Here is a 21435-nt window from a genome sequence, read left to right on the forward strand (position 1 = left end):
CACATCCAATCAAGAGTTGAGTGTGTGTAGGCGTTTATGGCGATATGTGCTGTAGAAATTCTAAGTTACAACACATTTTTCCTAAGAATAGCAGTACACTGGTAATCACATTTGTTTTAAAACTCTGGGAAATAGTAAGAGAATAGTTTGCAAAGTCTGTCTTGATTTCCATGAACTTGAGATGCCTGCTTCTAGTTTCCCTTCTGTCCATTCATACACGGTTGGAAGTGGCTATATAGACCAGAGCATCAATTTATGTTCAGATTGAGCCCTTAAAGCATTTTAGATGAGCTTTACCATTGTGTTATCAGGTTTAGATTTTTGACCTTTTCTTTTTTTATTTATCTGTGGGATTTCGTCTCTGCCATGATTAATATTGAAAGGTTTCTTGAAAAAATTTGATTTATAGGGATTTTCTTTCTGAGAACACAAAATCGAAGACAATTTAATTGTATTGTACTTATACACAAATAACGTATGCTTCTTTGCTTTTGAACGTGGTGTAAGAAAAAGTGCAGGCGAGGGTAAGGCTGTCAATGCTCTCATTAGGCAGAAAAAAAATACCACTGCGGACATATTCTGTGATGCGAAAGAGCCCCCTGCTGGAAGTAATTATTTATGCACCCAATATGGTATACTTTCAATTATGTTGAACATAAACTTACAGAGATGTTCTCAATATTTGATCTGAACCAGCACTTTGGAATTGTATACGGCAGGGGAATAAATGAGCTCATACATAGAATTTATTTGGAATCTATGTAGTATTGGCATTTGTCCTTTTGTGTCTTAATTCTGCAACATACAGGAATGACAGCAAAACTGCCTTCTTAAATAGAAACGTTGTCTTCATGGCTGTCTTCACCACCCTAATTGATTTATTTTGAAAGCAGAAGCTAAACGGGGCATTTAAACGTAAACTAGTCCCATATGGTAGTTACGTATATATATATATATATCCATTGAAAAAATAAACATGTGTCATGCGTGTGATGCTGTGATTCTAGCATTGTTACCCTATCATTTGGCCTGAAGTAAGCTCAATGTAAGTTATTGGTTTCCGAGCATGCTTCCACGGTAGATCAGTAATGCCAGTGATGAGTCTGATGATTTTGTTATTGACTGATTTGCCAGGTGTCATTTCACAAAGCATTTTCACAAAACGAACCGTGTGTGTGTGTGTGTGTGATGAAATGTTGAATTCTTTGTGTTGCTAAGTATCTACCTCAATCTTTAGTTACCACATGCCTAGATAATAGGCCTTTAGCGCAGAGGGGTAATAGAAGAGGTGAACACAGGTGTATCTCACAATGTTATGTTAATGAAGGGCACTGGCATGCCAACAGACCTGTAATTTACTTAATGAGCTGCACCTGTTTTCCCCCCAACCGAAGCACCTTTGTTATAAAGGCTTGTTGTTTTCAAAGTCATCTAGCCCTCCATGAACCAACTTTGTGTTTGAAAATGTGTACTTTAACTGATTCATGATTTCGTCTTCATAATATAATCAGTGAACTGTTGTCATTGAACCTGGAATAGGGTGCTTTCTCTTTTGTAGATTATGAGCCAAATATGTTGGTTCATTTACTATTTTTGTTACAAAGTATTTGGTTATTTTTACAATTCCGTACAGGTCTTCATTTAGCATCCGCCTTACATCAGTGTGATAAATATTGTTCTGTACTTCATTATCGGTTTATGCGTTATTTTTGCACCACCAGTAAGGCTGGGGGGTTTCTATGCGGGGATGTTTTCTAACCTTGTAAAGTTAACAATTTTCTTCATTTTATGTCGCTTACTATTTCTTTGCATGATCAATTGCTTCCAGGTTTTTACACAAACTGTTTAAATGTTAACATTATATTTTAAGTTAATAAATTATTTTAAGAAATGAACGCGTGTCTGGTATCAAGTGCAATACTTCCTGTTGTAAAACACTGGGGAAATCGATAATGTACACAATACATAGATTTGACGACGAATGGATATATTTAAGGAATCCAGCTTGACTTCAATAAGCCTTGTCATTTTGGCTTTATTTCATGAGTATAAAACACAATTTACAACTCACTTTAATATTGCTTTGCATTTCGTCTTTTTTTTACAAGGTATCCCTCCATCTCGATAATAGATTGATAAATTAATCTTTAAAATGTTGCAAAGGAGGTCCTGGATTGAAACAATACTTAAAACTGAAGCAAGTCACCATAAATGCATCAACACTGCTGCATCCCATTCTGTACAATCAGATGAAATATATCACTACGTTGAAATGCAGGTGAGAGAAAATAAACCAGCACGACTGAAAAGATTTCCAGCTCACAATTATTAGTTAGTCACTGGGGCATGATGAAAACCACCATTACACCAGTTTTATTTGGAAGCCTGCAGGGTTAAAATTAAATCGTTTTTTCCATCACCTACTGTTTAACATGTTTAAGACTTCAGCAGGTTTTATCTTTGGTCCATGATACAAAATATTGGATAAGGCACACGTGTGATGAACCAAGTTCTGTTTCTGATTTACTGTGTATTGCATAGCTTGTTTGTGAAAAAAATGAATAACAATTTTTAAAAAAACACATAAATAGAACAGGACAAATGGAACACGACGCAGAACTGGGAGTAAAACCAAACCGCACAAACACATTACATGTTACATGTGTCTGGCCAGAACGGGAGCACCCATGTATGAAACCCATTTTAAAAGCACCCGTTGTATTCTGTAGCCAAGCTGAGCGGTTCTGTTGACCTTTGGCCCTCTGCAGGGGACAATCCTTTCGGCGGGGGTAAGGCTAGCACAAAAACAAAACAAAAAAGACATGGTGACGAAGCTACCGGTTAATGGGGGTGAGGAGGAACTCCCTGGGAGAGTGCTGTGTGCTCCGGAGATCAGTCTCTCTGTTGTTGCTATTGTTTGTCGTCGTCGTCGTCTTGGTTTGTCGATGCGTTCCTCTTCTGTGACCGAGTGTGCGTTTCCTCCCAGAGTGTTCTCTCAGTTGTCCCCGGGGCCCTTGACGTTGGGGTCCAGCGCCTGGAGTCCGGCCTGGAGGTTGCAGGAGGAGGGGTCGCAGTAGCCGTTGTGGCCGGCGGAACCAGGAGGCCCGGGAACGCCCTGCTGTCCGTGTGACCCGGGGGGGCCCCTCTCCCCGTCCCGTCCGTCCGTCCCGTACCCGGGCTTCCCGGGCTCGCCTGAAAAAAAAGCGGTGTGACGGGGAAGTCGCGTGAGACGATGGACTCTGACGGGGGAGTGTGTGTGTTGTGTTGTGAGACGTACGCCTGAGCCATCCTGTGTTGCCTAGCTACGAGAGAGGCTAAGTTCGAAGCATGAGGCTACAGGCGGGTGCGTATCGCTGAGCCCCTGCTTTTCTTTTGCCTCTCAACTCAAGAGTCATGTTGAGTTTACCTGTGTTCACCTGAATGAAAATTAAAGCATTCGATCTTTCTATCTTCTATCTGTCTTAAAATGGAAGCTGTGCGTACGCCCGGGCTCGGTGAGGTCGATGCGTGTGTAAGTAACGAACACCCTGCCTTGTGGATCACCAGTATCCACGAGGCTTTGAGTTTTTGACGGCTTTTCTTTGGTTAGTTTCGATGCTCTCTTTCTACGCCTCTTCTTCTGCACTTTCCAAAGGAACTCCACCGATGAACACGCCCAGACTGTCCCAGCGTGGGTAGACGGTGAGGATGGGAGTACTGGGAGTACTGACCGGGTAGACTTCGAGGCTCAGTCGGTCCCAGTGTGTGTATGTGAGGATGAGAGTACTCACCGGGTAGACCAGGAGGTCCCGGTTGACCTTTGGCCCCTCGCAGAGTGGGGCCCCTGCTTCCTCGGTCGCCCGATTCCCCTGCAGGACACGGCATTAGAATTTATTTATTGTAAACATTAATTATTCTTTACATTTCACCTAATTTTAGACTTTTGTAACGTGGCTCAGAGACAAACGCAATTTTGATTTCTCTATTTTTCTTGCACATGTTTGTTAATCGACAATAGTGCTGACTTCGATTTTTGACACACACATACATATGTAAAGCCATGCGTGAACACACACACACCCTCGCGCACGCATAAATCAACAAATGCATGCACACACACACACACGTACACACAAACACACATTCCTTTATTATTACATGAAGTAACAGCACGCTTGGCACCATGAAAGATCACACACGCACACACACACACGTACACACACACACACACACGTATACACACACACTCACACACACGTACACACACGTACACACACACCAACACACACACACCCACACACACACACCACCACCAAACACACACACACACACACACACACACACACACACCACACACACACACACACACGCACACATCAGATAAAGGAATCCCTGTAACAAGGGACAGGTCACCTTTGGGCCCCTTGGCTCCGAGCACCCGAGGGGTCCTTTGAGGCCCGGCAGGCCTCTGGAGCCCGCCTGGCCAGGGAAGCCGTTGTCCCCCTGCGCCCCCTGAACACCGGGGGGTCCTGGTCTACCCGGAAGGCCGACCATGCCAGACTCCGGCCTCCTCAGGCTAGCAGCTAACTGGGCCAGCTGTTCTGTTGAGGGGCGCAAAACAAAAGCAGGAAAAAAACGGGTCAACATACACACTATCATACCGGTTAAACCTAAAGTCCATACTGGAGGCTTTAATGGGAATCGCCTCCACCACTGCTACTACTGGTTCCACTGCGTTGAATAACTGTTGACTGTTGATGCGATGACATTGCTTCAATACGAATGAGGATACCCATAATGCCTTTCTGTTCCCCCTGGTGATACTGCTGCTGATGTCGTTGCAACCTCATTGATACACTGCACTGCCCTGAGTCCAAAACAACTCCATGCTTGACTCAAATCCTTTTTGTGCATCAATGATGTGATTCGTAAGGGCTCGTGTTGTTTCACACCTTGATAGAACTCGAGGAACACATTGCAGAGTTTAAGTCGAAGACTGAGGCGTATGAAACATTGCTGGTGAGTCAGACAATTCAACTTTTTTTCTAGCGCCAGTCAGATCCTGTGTTAGTGTTTCAGTGTGTCTGTGCGCGTGTGTGCGCGTGCTCGTGTGTCAGTATTCTGAATAGCCCTCTGGCGAGTTCTACTGTCTATACTCCCCCATCAGTGAGTTGGGAGCCTTCAGATCCCGAATAAAGAGACGGAGAAATAGAGGGAGCACTGGGGAGAGGGGGGGCGGGGGCGAACAGGTCATGAAGTCCTCCTGAAGTCTTGCGTGACTTCAGCCTCCAATTCACATTCAGCAATTTGAATGAAGAAAATAGTCCTTCATTTGAGTCCCCCCGGCGACACGCAAGACGTGCACCGAGCGATAAAGGGAAATGACATGAGTCCTGGGAGTGTCGGGGCGGTCTTTGCAGGACGGTATTTTGCACTGAAGATTTCCGCTCTGGGCTCCCTGATAAAAATGCGTAGTGGTGGCTGCTTGGCTGGCAGACTTTCTCTTTTTTTTTTTGTTTCTTTTTCTTTTTTTTTCTATTGAACATTTCTTATCCCAGCGGTCTCTCTGCTCAGAGCGGAGAAGTGCAGGTCTGCTGGAGGTGAAATTAATTTTTCAGCACATGGGGGTGAGGGAGGGAGGGAGGGGAGGGAGGGAGGGAGGGGGGTTGGCGGGGGCATAAAAAAGTCATGAGCTTAGGTGATGAGTTGTGGAGAAGCAAGGAACGGGGAGGAGATGAGAGGGGAGGAGAGAGGAGGCGCAGGGAAGGAAGGAACACAGAGAGACCCCCCGCGGTGGAACATCTCTGAACTCGCCGGGATTTAAAATCCACAACAACTAAATAAATCCAGGGTCTTCCTTCCTTCATTCATCATACAAACACCGTTTGAAGCATGTTTCGAGCCCTTGTGTTTGGGATGTCGGCTGATCTTTTAATCAGACACAGCAAGGCGGTGGGATTGCGGGGGCCGCGTTGAGTATCGGGGGGGGATTTTGTAATCCCGGGACTGATTAAAAGGCACGGGATGAGGGACAAGCCAGGGATGAATGGAGGTCTTACCTTGCATGACTCGCATGCAAACCTGCCGGATGTGCGTGTCGCTGGGCTGCTTCCCCTGCGTGGGACACAAGAAACAGAACGAAAAGCATGAGTTTGCATAGAATCTCGTACTGCATGTGTATGCTATGTACTAATAGCTTAGAAGGCTACTTATGAATTATGAATCCTTATGTGTTTATGCATGTATCCGTTCAAAGCATTTATCCTCCTTGTGTCTGAAAGAGACCAACTTTAAAAGTCAAGTAAAGGGCGATTGAATATATTTGCCTTTTTTCCCTTTTATAATTCAACATAATTAAGAGCTAGGTCTTTTTTTGGTTCTCCCTTAAAATAAGAATAAAGATAAATTTTTCAGGCTCCAAAGTTTCGTCTTACTCAGTCCTTGTCCGAGCGATGACCCAGTTCCCCCCCCCCCCCCCCCCCCCCCCCCTATGTCTGTGCGTTCATCTAATATTCATCACGGCCCCATTCCTCTAAACGCCCGCTGCTCGTTAACCCGACGCGAGCCGTACCGCTGGACCCTGTGTGCCGCGGACGCCGGTCAGGCCCCTGTTCCCCTGCACACCCCGGGGCCCGGGGCTCCCCTCGGGGCCCTCGACGCCAGGCTGGCCCCGGCTCCCCTCGGGCCCTCGGTTGCCTGGCTCCCCGGGGCGACCGACCTACAAAGCACCAGAACGGAGAGGAGCAGTGATCACACACGACAGTCACCCCCGAAATTCATTTCCTGCAGCGAATAATAATCCCGGGTGATGGGACGGGCGCGTGCGTGTTGGGTTTCATATGTTCGATCTTACGTCTCCCTTGGCTCCCAAGTCACCGGCGTCACCCTGGAAGAAGGATTGCGAAAGAAAAACCCCATCAGTGAGAAGCCGGAGTAAAGTGATCCACAACACGGACCTTTGATATTGCATCTGATAGTGACGCTTTTTTTTTTCTTTTTTTCGGTGAATGTTTTGTACGTTGATGCATCAACTCACGCCATCGCCTTTGTCTCCTGGGTTTCCCTCTGCTCCTTGTGTACCCTTCGAACAAAAAAAATGATCTTTCATTTTCAGCAATCAAACGCAATCTCTGCGCTGTGTTTCCATTACTGCTGCGTTGCTGTTTGCGACGATTCATCATTGTTCGGCGGTTGAATTCCTCATACCTGTTCGCCCTTCGGTCCTGCCTCACCAGAATCTCCCTGGAACAGTCAAAAGAAACATTTGATATTGTATTATCAACAGTAACATGTGAGAGAACTCCAAGGAGTGCAAGATACTTCTTAAGATTAGAAGCACTAGAGGGAGCCAAGAATCAGGTTCTTTAATGCGAAGCCTTAATGACTTCTGTATCGTCTTGATGGAGAATATTGGATCTCTGGTCTCTGGTACATTGCACAGTACCAACATACTCTAGGTCTGTCCAGGGCTGGCTTGGGAGTGCAGTGCACTGGCTTAGCTGCGCAGCTATCTACAGATCCAAAGATAACTTGTGAGTCTGCAGTGTGTTTGTGTGTGCGGGAGTCTGCAGTTTTTGTATGTGTGTGTGTGTGTGTTTGAGTCTGCTGTGTATGGTGTGTGTGTGCGCGTGCGTGCGTGCGTGCGTGCGTGCGTGTGTGTGTGTGCGTGTGTGTGTGTGTGTGTGAGCCCGCAGTGCATGTGTGTGTGTGTGTGTATGTAAGTATATGTGAGTGCAGTGTGTGTGTGAATGTGTGAGTGTATATGTGTGTGTGTGTTTGTGTGTGTGTGTGTGTGCGTGCGTGCGTGAGTGCATGTGCTTGGGTGCGTGCGTGAGTGCATGTGCATGGACCACCTTGGGTGTGTGTGTGAGAGCCTGGAGTGTGTGTGTGTGTGTGTGTATGTAAGTGTATGTGAGTGCAGTGTGTGTGTGAATGTGTGAGTGTATGTGTGTGTGTTTGTGTGTGTGTGTGTGCGTACGTGAGTGCATGTGCTTGGTTGTGTGTGAGAGCCTGGAGTGTGTGTGTGTGTGTGTTATTATTACCCGCTCTCCCTTCACTCCGGGCAGGCCTGGAGGTCCAGGTATTCCGGACAGCCCAAGGTCGCCTTTAGGTCCCTGAAAGATAGCAGCACAGCCACATCAGAGCCGGACTGTAAACCTCTCAAGTCACCTTGCGCTTTTTACACAAGAAATGATCGTTTTTTTTTCCTTTTTCACGAGCAACGAGAATGTCACCTTGAGGAGAATACGAGAATAACCGGGGATATTCTATGAATTAAATATATACAATTGTCGGGATGCGACAGGGACGGGAAGAAAACAGAGCGTAATTCACGGGTGAGTGCACGCAGGGAGCAGTAAGCGAGTAGTGCAGGCACAACGCAGGCATGACATTATCCTCGGCCCTGTCCGCTGCAGCGCTATAGGGGGCCCGGGTTCTGATCGTGTCCTGTGTACCCCTACCCGGAGCGCACCTTTGATCAGCGGCTGTCTGCCTGCGGAATGCCAGGAGAACAGAGAGCCCTTTCAGTCGGGGTGGCTCACCGGGCCCTGGGAGTCTCCTCTTACTGTGAAAATAGGGCCCAGGCGAGATCCCCCCCCCTCCGGGCCGGTTCTGTGAGACATTCCAGTGGAACCGCGGCCAACCGACCCTCGTCTGTTTTCCCCCTGAATCCCCCTTGTTCTCCGCACATTCTTCTCTGGTTTTGTGTTCTTTTGTGGGTGTTTGTTTGTGAACCGACATAAATACCACGGCTAATTATTCGCCGCGTTGTACCGTGCACGGTGGAAAAGCCGTCGCCGTGCGTCTGTGGTTAAGAGACCCACTCTAAAAGCCCGACCCGTTCATTAAAAATGATCCAGTCAAGTCATGTGAAAGGGCGATTGGTTATTTTTGGATGCCTTTTGTGTTCTCAACGTAATTAGCAGCCAAGCGTTTCGCCTCTCCACCATTAGTTAGAAAACGGTTCATTCATTGGAAAACGTTTAAATCTTCCACTGAAAAGCGATACGCTATACTCTCAAATATCTACGGCGAACAATGAAAGCTGGGAATAGAATTAAATGATTTTACATGCCGTAGCACCAACACCAATACAACAGTTAAGGTTGCTGCTCACCCTTCCACCTGGCTTTCCTGCCGGTCCGAGGGGACCATGCTCCCCTATTTCTCCCTGCAGGAATCCAGAAAAAACAACTCAATACACACAATAGAAAACAATGAACCAATAGCAACAATTGGAACACATTTGTTGAAAGAAAGAGAGACTTACGGATGATCCGATTGGCCCAACTGGTCCCACTTCTCCTGGCACTCCTTGCTCTCCCTGTGGCGGGACAATGAGAATCAGCGAGTGACCCAGTATCATTTAGAAAGGGGGTACCACAAGCCCTCATCTGACGGTTTTTGGGAGTGTTGGCACACTTACTGATTTGCCCGCGGAACCCATTGTTCCTAGGAAGCCCTGTTTGCCAGAGTCTCCCTGGAAAGAAGAAAACAAAACAATGGTGGCCATTTTGAACACTTCACTGGGCACGGTACAAAGGTAGCGTGCAGCACCATTTAAATATTCTTAAAACAGAAAGGGCTGACAAACCTTTGGTCCACCTAATCCCTTTGGTCCGGGTACACCAGGTAAACCCTACAAACACAAACAGCACAAAGGAAAGTTTGATCTACATAAAGAAAACAATGATAGATTGCGCCCTCAGCATAAAACAAATAAACAGTTTCAGTTCTAGTCTGTGATCGTAAGTTCCATTGAAGTTCCGTTTGTGTCGTGGTTTTTAATAGCGCGGCCAGATTCTATCGGCGCCACCTTAACATCAGAGCCCGGTACAAACAGCTCAAAGGCTGTTTCATCTTTTCATCCACAAAAGCGTCACGTTAACAGTCTTTTCTGTGGTCGAATCACATCAGTACCGCTGAGACTGGAAAATCAATGAAGGCCCTGCCAAGGTCAGCTGGGCCATATCTGCTCATTGATTCGCTAATGTGATGTTTATCAGATCAATGATTGGTCAGACAGGACTGCTTCACAGTTCTTTTGTTGTGCTCCAGAAGTAAGTTATCGCGAGCAGCACTGTGCACATAATAATATCTAATTTCAAACGTGAGCGCTGAAATGTAGTGTTTATCTCAATATGTCAAAGTTAACTTTGTTATAATTTAATTATCCTCGAAACTGCGATATTATCATTTACCAAGAGGCGTCCAAACACTGAGAGTATTAAATAGCTTGAGGTCAAAGGTCATACTTACAGGAAGTCCCTGAAGTCCAACCTCCCCAGGTACTCCAGCCTTTCCAACACCTCCCTACAGCCAAACAGATAATAATACATAACCAGAGCAATCATATTTTCTTCAAATATATAAAAAAATTGAATATTGATTGTTTTCATGACAGAGATTGAAACACAACTTACTTTTCCTCCCGGCATTCCAGGAATTCCCTCCCGCCCATCCACGCCCGGTAGGCCCTGATTATCAACAGGACAAACTAAATTAAGTATCTTGCAACAATAACACAGAGATCAGAAAGCAAAAGAGAATAATTGCCTGCGAATAGTACACTTACCCCCTCTCCCTTCGGCCCTGGCAGACCTGTGATTCCTCTCGGTCCTAGTACACCCTGCAAGAGATTTGGACCGATTAAACAATTCCAACGGACAAAACGGTACATTCTTCGACTGACTTCAGTTGCCAAGACGTCAAAAATGAAACGGCTTCTCGGGTTCTCGATTAAAAAGGAATAATGACCCCTAATAATAATAACATGCAAACGACAGTCACATATAAACAGGATGATAATCAGTGTTTACGTTTGCGCGGGTTGACACTCACCGTCTCGCCTTTAGGCCCGACCTCCCCCAAAGGTCCCCTCTGGCCTCCATCCCCCTGAAACAACACAGCGAGCGGTTACACCACACTCCCTGGGAACAAACCAGACCGAGGCAAACCATTACATCACTCGGGGGGGCGGGGGGGGGGGGGGGACTCACCATAGCACCCGCAACACCCAGGGGACCGGGTTCTCCGTCGTGTCCCCGGAAGCCCTGCCCGGGAAAGTGGGTGGATTAGCCTCATTATCGGTCTTAATTAGAAGGGTAAATGATTGCACACAGCCTTCCATTGCATAAATCGTCACAAATGTACTTAAAACGGGGGGTGGCGGTGCACTGGGAGGGGGGACAGAGGAACGCTTACCCTGTCTCCCTTGGGGCCCATCATACCCGTGGCTCCTCTGTGTCCCTGCGGGCCCTGGATTCACAACAACAACAACAACAACAGCATGGAGGACTTTTCTACTGTTTAGTCGTTCAGCAGGCGCTCCTATCCAAAGCCCCTTACTGTACAATACGTTGCATGAAGGAGGAGGAGAATGAGGCACAAGAAGGGGGATGAGAGGGGGAATGTGGGACTAAACAGGGTTCCAACTGGGTGCGGCCATCTTGGAGAAGGACATTCATTTGTGTTCTTTTCCGGAGCAGGAGATGTGCTTACTGTTGGGCCTTGGGTCCCGACCTCGCCCAGGCTTCCCTGTTCTCCCTCCTCGCCCTGAAACCCACACCACATCATCAAGATCAGCACGGAGACGATCACTAGAACATCGGCACACTGGATGATGTCATCGACTCGTCCCGTTTCCGACCAATGAGCTTCCTTCAAGAGAACATTTGAGGGTTTGAGATGGTGCTGACAGTTGACATAGATGTTCCGATGTTAAATTACGTATTCTAATTCAATTCTATGTGGATAGCTTTCTTCCATACTTATATGTGTATTGTTAGAGGGACAAGTACACCCTTTATGTAACAGTCACAATCATTCTGCGGTATGAATATCTGATCATTTCTACTAACTAAGTGTGTCGTTGTATGAACTATTAATCCGGGTATTTTGTGGTTGTTGATAGCCCCTCTGAGGTTATGACAGTGCACCTCACCTGTCACAGAGGCGGTGCTCTCCGTCCCCCTTTCGACAGCTGACTAACACCCCGTTGTACTGCTTCACGGACGCTCAAATGTCATTCATCAAGAAATAAATCTTCGATATTAACGAACAACGCGCGTGCCAGCCGGCATTTGTCTCAATCCCGCCACCGTGAGAGAGAACACAACCCGAGGTCATTTGTGAACGGAACGGGGGAGGGGAAAAGGCACCAAGACGGTTCTTTCCAGGGCGTTGCCATCCCAGATCATGATACCCAGAGACGTGGGGCAGAAGACCGACGGTAAATCAGGAGGCGACAGGAGGTGATACGAGGAGATAGGGCCTCGGGAGCTCATTACCATTTATATGGTGAATGGATACGTTACACATTGTCTGTGTGAAGATGGCGTTTTCTGTGTATAAATCATGTTCCCATACGATGGTTGCCGCCACTGAAGGATCACCCGGAGAATATGTATAACTCGAAAAGGCACTCGCCGTGGGAACTTATCGTTAAAATCGAGGCTGTGATTATATATGAACGCCATGTGTTAGCCGACGCGAAATGTTGGTTTCTGCACGCAGCGGTTACTGAGGCATTTCAAAGGATTGATTCCAGGATGAGATTCATCCGTCTGCTGAACAGGTTCTAATGGAAACAGGCAAGGCGGCTGCTGATTGAGTGTCGCCAGGCTGCACCTGACGAGGCCTAAGCCCCTCCCTCTAGAGTCACCCTGGCCTTCTTACCTTGTGCCCTTGTTTACCAGGCTCTCCTCCATCTCCCTTCACTCCTTTGTGGCCCTATGAGTATTAAGAGAGAAGATATTAGTCGTTCACCGGCACAAATGCACCGAACACACAAACAGCATAACAGTTGAACTGTGTTCAACTGTCTGAATCAGGGTATGTATTTTCATTTGTGTTTCGCGCTTTACCTTCATTCCAGGGAGCCCGGGATGTCCCGAGGTACCGGACGGACAGGCGTTGGGGCACTAAACGACAAAGGAAACCCGTTGCAAACTACTTCTCGTTTCACAATTCAGGTGCATTAAAAAAGTATGGAAATGGATCCGAAAAGCCAGCTCTTACCATCTCAGTGCTCCCAAGTGCGCCAGAGGCACCCTTTAAAATAATGAACAGGAAACACACAGTTAGACCCACGGCACCGATAATGATTAACTCACGTCGGCATCTTTGATGAAGCACCACCACACCACGCTCAGAGATCTCAGACTACAAACTACATAAACCATCATAAATACGTGGCCTGTCAAGCCCTTTGGGACTGTAATGGTGATTAAGGGCTATACAAATCAAATTGAATTGAACTAAAGCTGTAGTGTTTTATATCACAGCCTCCACCCTCGTACAGGTTTGAGGGGACAGGAGGATGACTTACCCGGGGTCCGACGGCTCCACGAGGTCCCCCGGGACCCCTCACACCGATGTCACCCTGTGGGTCAGTGAGAGATCAGATGAGGAGACACGACTCAAACACACACACACACACACACGCACACGCACACGCACACGCACACGCACACGCACACGCACACGCACACGCACACGCACACGCACACGCACACACACACGCACACGCACACGCACACGCACACCCACACACACACACACACACACACACACACACACACACACACACACTCAAACACAAACAGGGAGAATGCATTCAACCATCTCATCCTATGATCCACTTTGGGATTTGGGTGAATTATTAAATTATGCAGTATCATGAAATATTCCAAAAATATAAGTCTATAGTCCCCGAAAGACTTCCATTCTGAATATATAAAAAATGCAGGGGGAAAATGTTTTATTCTATGGAAGATTACTTTCAGAAGCAGGATTTCTGAGGCAGGGTAAGAGTGGACCCCTTTTAAATAGCATTACATAACATAACATTAGATATATTAGGATCTGGTCCCAAGCGACCTACAATAAGTTCATTCAACCAACGATGCAAAATGCACTATCTTGAGTTTATGTTCTGATCTGTGCTAACCATAGTTATTTCTCACCTGCCAAGCATCAACCCTGTTTCTCATGTATTGTTTTTAATTTATTTTACTGTACTTTCTGCTGCGACACCCAAATCAATCCTATCTGGGATTAAGGAAGTCCTGTCTCATTTCATTTTGAATTATTTATATAATCATGACTAATTTGTATATTTTTAATGGGTCTCCCGTTGACCCAGGAACTAGATTCCAAGGGGGCAGCCGAAGTCCCTCCCTGACTGCGTGTGGGTACTCACGTGTGGACCTGCTTTCCCAAGTTCACCCAGAAGTCCTCCAGGCCCCGGAGGCCCCTGATCAAAGACAGACAAAAATCACTGGCGTGTTCATCATCCATTAGGGCTCTGGCATCACTATGCCGACGAGCATCTGTCGTAGCAGAGAGAGCGTTCCATGATTGTGACTAACACCACAAGACAAATGAGATGACTTACTGGAACTCCGTCTGGTCCCACACCCTGAGGACAGAGAGAATTGCAATCAAGTCATCGGAAAGTGCAAGAGATACGGGTTCAATCTGTTTGTGATGGATGCCCAGAGAGGGAGGGAGTGGGTTTAAACTCACAGCAGAGCCACGTGGTCCTGCCCGGCCAGGTTCCCCCTGGAGATCAAAGAATACAACATATCATCGCATCGTCGGCAATACCCAAGGAACCAGCAGCTAAAGTCGCTAAACTAAATGCAGACAAAGCCTTGAAAAAAGCCATAGGAACTTACATTTCTAATATCGACTTTTATTTGGCATGTCTTTTGATGGTTCTACATCTAATACATCCACATACTGCTTTATAATTGCTCCTGGTCTCTGTTGAGATGAAAACACTGAGGCTAAAACCCAGCCGCTCAGGGTCTGTGGGGCGGGACTGATTTAGCATTCCTCTGGCAGGTCCCATGACTGAGCAGCTTGGGCACTCTTGACCTAGCAATGTGTATCTTTAATGAGGACCAATGGCTGGGCTCCGTTCCCCACAGAGCTCACTGGCAACCGCTTGGCGGATTAGGTCTCATTTGTCATAAGGCATTGCTTCACGCATGGTAATTCCCGCTGTAGCGACCAGTGGTACGGTGCGCTGGGTGCCGGTGGGCGAACCAGTCCAGGGGAAGAGGAGGAGGAGGAGGAGAAAAGGGCCTCATTAGTCACTCACTTTGGGTCCGGTGAGACCGTCCAGGCCGGCATCTCCGATGGGCCCGGTCAGACCCTGCAGAGGAGGGAACATTACGCCTTACTAATACATCATCACAAACACTGACCCCCACCCCCCCCCCACCCCTTCCAAATGGGTGAAAGAGGAAACGCAAAGGGGATTGCTGTGATCTCACACCTTTTTCTGTTCAAGCTTAAAAATGTCCCCCCAAACTCCTCCTGACAATATATATTGTGTGCTACTATAGTTCTGAAGTATTTCGAATTTTTCTGGTAACAGATGTCCTACTAGAGGGAGGAGTTACACTATTAATAACCTTCACCACTACACCCCTCCCCCTCTTCCAGCACGGTGATAAACGACCCGCGTGCCGGCTCGGTCCAATGGCTCATCTCAAGACATCGAACACCAGTGAGATAAACCTAGATACAGTACATACACTGTAGGGGGAATACAGCAGAGCGGGCTATGGTTCTGTGGGCCTGTTGTTGGGGGAGTTTCAGTGAAGGGCCACATTCCTCCCCGGCTCTCCTCAAACAAACCCAGTGACAGGTACCATTCCACACTGTTCTGAGGATTCTCAGCACTAGGCTCCAACAGACCATCAATACGGCCCTTGTGCTGTGGGAACTTGCAGTGTACATGTGAATATTCGTATCATGTGATTTAACAACGGATGCCCGCTTATAAGTTTAATAATGTACGGATAACAAAGTTTAACAAAAAAGGTTAATCACTCTAGAAATGTAAAATCGACTTGTGTGAATGTATTGATTAACTCAAAGCACTCAATAATTTATTTGTTTGTTGTTCAGCCACAATATTTTGTCTGGCTGTTTTCTTAACCATTCCGTTCAAAAGCAAAAGCGAATAAGGCCTGAGTTCCTGGTTAAAAGAAAATGTGTCTTCCTCCCCTTTAAAGAATTCCCTGCATTCAGTTTTCTTGCAAACTTCAAACCGTAGATGTGTTAAAGTGGAAATTTGATTGATCATGATGTATTGCACATGATTGACATGTGAGAGCATGTTAGGCAAAAACACCCCTTGGATTGGTTCATCCTCGATCTAGACCTAATTAACAACACTACAGCTATTTAAAACCACACAACCGTCAAAATTAAAATGGATGTATTTTACAAACACCAACAACAACAACACACTCACGTCGTCCCCAGGTTCACCCGGTAGCCCCGCTGAGCCAGGTTTACCTGCATCGCCATCTGCTCCCTGAATACACAAGAGGACACAATCACAGTCCCCCCAAGTCAATCCATCAAACGCTGCTCACAATGCAAGAGAAAACAATCAGTATGTTCTTAATGATGCGTTTATATTTACAGAAGGTCCGTAGTCGCCGTCTGGACCTCTCGCCCCCTGTAACGTCAAAGTGAGACTCAATGATTTTGGACATAACTCATTTCAATAATTTTTCAAAAATGATAATTGCAGCTTTGTCACAAAGATCAAATCTGCTTCTTGAGAGGACTTACGTCCACGCCATCAATTCCTGGTACACCAGCAGGCCCGGGGGGGCCAACGGCTCCCTTTTCCCTCTAAAATGAACATCAAATAATTACTCTCAATGTCGGTTTGAACTCGACTCAAAGGATCACACAGTTTACATTTCACATTATCCTGCTTGGTGTTCTTGTGCTGACATCTGACAGTAATAAAAATGGAAGAATGAACAGGTGCGCTGGCTTAAAACCGCGGCTACTGAAGCATTGGATCGGTTTCAGCAGTAAAGAGGTCTGGGGGGGTAGATTTCACAACATCAAAAGCAATATAAAGCATTACAGGAGGTAAAGGAAACCTATAAAAGGATTTCTCCAGGGTAATTTTCCGAAGGCATGCATCCATGGCGTTCCTCCTCTATAGGCCTATCCATGCTCGACAGAATTCCAGGGGGATGCAGTCCCCCCAGAAGGGAATCATTCAGTCAGCTGCAACTTCATTCCGACCGTTAACACCCACCTGCACCACCGTCTCCTCAATCTGCAAAAAGGAGAGAGAGAGAGAGAGAGAGAGAGAGAGAGAGAGAGAGAGAGAGAGAGAGAAAGAAGGAGACATACAAAACAAATTGTCTTACTTGAGCGGAGCAAAGAAGGACTATTTGCAGCGCGATCACCACAAGTGGCCCGCGAATCCCCAGGGGCCAAAGCATGGTCTCCTCTCCCAGTAGTCTGCACAGGTGAACTTTAGTCCTTTCTAGTCCTTTCGCCGCGTTTCGCTGGTAAGACGGAGTCCCCGGACCAGACAAACTCAAATGAGTTCCCTTTAACTATCAGACCGTCTGAGGTACCATGGCCATCAGCAGCTCATGCATATTCATGACTCCTCTTGGTTATCGGGAGCGATTGGCGAGATTCCAAATATGGTAGGGGGAGGAGTAACCATAGAGGCACAACGAATCGTCAGCCGGAGCGGGTCATTTAAATAGGTCTAGGCCACAATATAATAGTTCTTAAGATATATGATATATTATTTGATACATTTTGCAATTAGACGAATAAAAGTAGGCTTTGTAAGCCTACTGGAGGATTACCGAGGTTGTCCCTGCCAGGTCCTTGCAGGCTTCTAGGCTGGGTCTGGTCCAGTCGCAGTGAATCAGCATCGACTGCAGTTCAAACTAACAGAGGAAAGAGCAAAGTAAGGTAATGGTGAATGCCTAAACCTGTAGCCTATATTAATATAGCCTCATAATGAGACGTTTTTTAATCATTGAAAAAGGGACATTGAAGCTAAGAAATGCAATGTGAAATTGTATTTTAACATGCAGATCTGATTGTTTTTATTTAATTCACAAAATCACATTTTCATTTTCGTTTTCTTTTTTTTTTTCCAATTGTACATTATTTGCTTGAATTAAAACATTTATTTATTTGTTTTATTTATTTATAATTGAAACTAACAAAAGGTAGAATTGGGACTAATATCTGATTTTGATTGGATACCTTTTTTATTCTTCCCATAAACTAGGGCTGAGGCTAGGCTTGGGTATTTGTTTATCATAATTTTCATACATTCTCTTTTTGCTTGATTGTTTTTAACTACAGAAGTCTTTTGGCAACGTCTCCACAGCCCCTATACCTCCAGCTTTAAATACGCCTATGCATTCAGCAAGTAGACTCACCGGGACAGCCAGCACTGGATTCTCCTTTAGTTTTCCTATCAACGTGAAGCCATCCAAGCTGACCTTCTCTCGAACTGGTATTTCTTGAATATCAATTAAAACACAATCCAGGAACAGACTTACAGACTGTTTGTTAACTCTCAGGAGAACCTTGTGCCATTGAGAATTGAACAGAAATGACAGAGAACTGAAAACGACAGTCCTTCTTTCATGGTCAAGTGTAATGAAAGAGAATTCAAGGGACTGGGATTCTCCGTTAAGTCCGATCGCCATTTGTTCGCCTCCATTCACATCTTGCATTTGCCAGATATTCCATCTCTTGGACACAGTGCTGCCGCTCATGCGCAGAACGGCTACGAACGCGAACTCTTCTGGCAGTCCTAAGGGATATGCTGATCTGAAAATAACACAGAAATAAAAGGCTACTAAATATTATATGATATGATATTATAAATAAATAAATAAATAATTTATGTATAATTTATATAATATAAATATATTTTATTATAATATATTATATAATATATAAATATTATAGAATATTATGTTGAATTATACATTTACTGTTTACCTAACCCGAACCCTAACCCAGTTATTCTATAGATAACACTATAATATAACACTATAGGCTACTTTCCGTCAGTAACCTGGGAAAACTTTCAGGACCATGGAGAGGCGTAAACTATCGGCACGCCACCGTATTAACCACTAGGAGGCAGTGTCTGTTTTATATCCAACGCTTTATGGGTTTTTTCTTTTTACCTTGTGTTGATCCTGAAGTTGAAAGCTGGCCCTATTTGATAAGCGACAAGACCCGGGGCAGAGCCCACAACACTCCTCACAGTTCCTCTCCTCGCCAGTTCAGCAATCTGGAACTGAGACATGATGTAAAACCCTGAGAAGAGGGAGACATGGGGTAAGAACTCCAACAAAACCACGAAGATGTAGATCGAGTGGTATGGTTGTTTTATGAATTCACCTGGAAAACGGTCGTCTCCCACTTGTACCAGGGGGCAGACCGATCTCTGGAGTTGAACACCAAGCTCGGATGTCATTGTCACCGCTTCAGCATAATAAAGCAAATGTAAGCATACTAGCGCAATGGCCAAGGGCTATTTATTTTTTGCAATTGATGGTTTCATACATTTCAGAAGTTAAATCATGGTTCAGCAGGCCTAGAAGTCAGAAAAAGGCTTAGGCCTATACAGCGATGCATTATTTATATTGCATGCGTTATATAACACAGCCCAGGGTAGGATGGTACCCTCCAAATCAATGCACGCCAGCTAGGACTTTTTATGCGCGAGGGCGGGGGGCGTTTGTGTACATCAACGCCTGACGGTGTGACTGGTCAACTTCCAATGTTTAAAAAGCTGTGAGACTGCCCTGAATAAATATTAGGTCCTCTTTGATTGTTTATGGTTTCCCGTTTAACGTCTTGGTTCTAGTCTCGCCTATCTTCGAACCCATTTCTATGACAATGCTGTTTAAAAAGTTGGCTGTTCAGTTTTGGTCTAGTGCCCTAAGCTTACGCGCACTTTAAATCTGCATTGATGCATAGTTTTTTAGATCTTGTGGCGAATATGCACTTTTCAATAATGCAATAAAACTGTAGGCTATATGGGGTTCTGCAGGGCCTGCAAAATCAGAGATGCAATGTAGTGCAAGATCTTTATATAAAACTGAAATACAACAATACAAGTAAAGCGGTAATGGGGAACTACAAATATACGACAACTACGGCTGTCTTTGTACTAAATATTAGTACAAAGACAGCCGACCAACTACTCACTCTGAGAATGGAGTCCTGTACAGCCACATTGTGGGACAACAGAGCAGCAAAACAACAAGTACAAGAGGTTTTTCCTGAAGAGGAAAAAAAGAAAATCACATAATACATCCAGACAACAGTAGAGTTCCAGTTTGTTGTGTGTAAGTACGGTGATTCACTCTCTCTATCAAGGTATTCACAGGCGGCACAATCAAACACAGTACAAGTTACCTTTTGAATCCATACATTTCATAGCTCGATGGACAGGAAAACCGGCCCCTCTCTGTAGATTCCACTCGAACCACAGCTGGGTGGAATACCTGTGGTGTGTAGAAGTAGCTCCTTCGACGCTGCTGTCACCCTTTGGGGTGGCAGGGTCCCTTTATAGCTTTGACTGTTGCAAACCAATTGGTGGGGGGTGAGTCAACATCTTTGTGTGTCAACTTTGCATTCCTTACGGGCTCTCCTTCAACCAGCCGTTGGCTAAATCCTGCATGCCCACTAATCTGAGAATAAGTGACAGATTATTTAATAATGGCTTCTGTGTTTGAAGTGTTTGTGATAAATCAAGAAAATTGTCGTTTAGGTGTACAAAAAAGACAATCACTACAGGGTGGCATAGATTGCTATGTCTGATTTGAACTGACTTTCTTAGGGCTATCCATAGACTCTTGAGTTTTTTTGTGTAGTTGTCATAATGAGGACATTTTGAGTAACTTTCCAAATATTTGGATTCTGTCGACTTATGCAGGCTCTCTCTGGAATAAACATGGACACGGTGAGAGACATTAATACATTCAACAAAAACGTGTGGGTTGCTGCAGGTCTTTATTGAATATTTTTGCTTATATGAGTGGGAGGTGTGACGGGAGCAATAGAAACGAACCAGAATACTTTTCATTTTGAGGTTTATTGTTTGAGAGAAATCAAGTGCCTTATGAAAAAAGAAAAGACAGAGAAAGGGGGAGAATGGAAAAATAAAAATGGGCATTGGTGATAGCGATAAACAATATAAAATCAAATAATTGTGCAATAAGTTACAATTGCTGTCTTATTACCTAATGTACGAATGAGGGGAGAATATGAGTTGAAGTGAGCAGGTTGTGTGGTTTCAAAAAGAATCCCAGCCGTGTGTAGTGACAGGGTAATAGTTCCATGGTATTATACTTCTGCTTGTGTCCCCAGTGTGAAACTGTATTCTAAACAACCTTGTGAATAGAGCCTCTGTTGGGGTCTCCACTGAGTCTCCATGCATTGTGAATCTAAACTGCAGAGCTTGAACTTCAGTTGAATAACACTAGTAATCAAAAAGGACCTTAGTTGTTATTTCCGATGCTAATTATATGGGGTAATGAATGATTCTTCAAATAATGCCAAAGATAAGGTTATTTATAAAGCATTTGTGCTCTAAACGTATATAAGAAGAGTCTTAGCTTAGATAAG

General features: G+C 45.3%; 1 protein-coding gene across 1 annotated transcript; it reads right to left on the bottom strand.

Moving 5' to 3' along the window:
• Window positions 1–2025: 2025 nt before the first annotated feature.
• col9a1b (collagen, type IX, alpha 1b) lies at window positions 2026–17297 on the bottom strand. The gene is given in 34 exon segments (XM_056609681.1): window positions 2026–3192; window positions 3771–3848; window positions 4393–4416; window positions 4419–4580; window positions 6039–6093; window positions 6551–6697; window positions 6833–6865; window positions 7016–7060; window positions 7186–7221; window positions 8022–8093; window positions 9098–9151; window positions 9251–9304; window positions 9407–9460; window positions 9575–9619; window positions 10240–10293; window positions 10404–10457; window positions 10556–10609; window positions 10822–10875; window positions 10980–11033; window positions 11185–11238; window positions 11482–11535; window positions 12658–12711; window positions 12846–12902; window positions 13000–13032; window positions 13310–13363; window positions 14183–14236; window positions 14378–14401; window positions 14509–14544; window positions 15089–15142; window positions 16253–16315; window positions 16427–16462; window positions 16579–16628; window positions 16778–16784; window positions 17178–17297. Coding segments are annotated over 34 exon segments (2031 nt in total). The 5' UTR covers window positions 17253–17297; the 3' UTR covers window positions 2026–2995.
• Window positions 17298–21435: the final 4138 nt, after the last annotated feature.

This window comes from Gadus chalcogrammus, chromosome 15 (genome assembly GCF_026213295.1).
Source record: "Gadus chalcogrammus isolate NIFS_2021 chromosome 15, NIFS_Gcha_1.0, whole genome shotgun sequence".
In the NCBI taxonomy this organism is placed as follows: domain Eukaryota; kingdom Metazoa; phylum Chordata; class Actinopteri; order Gadiformes; family Gadidae; genus Gadus; species Gadus chalcogrammus.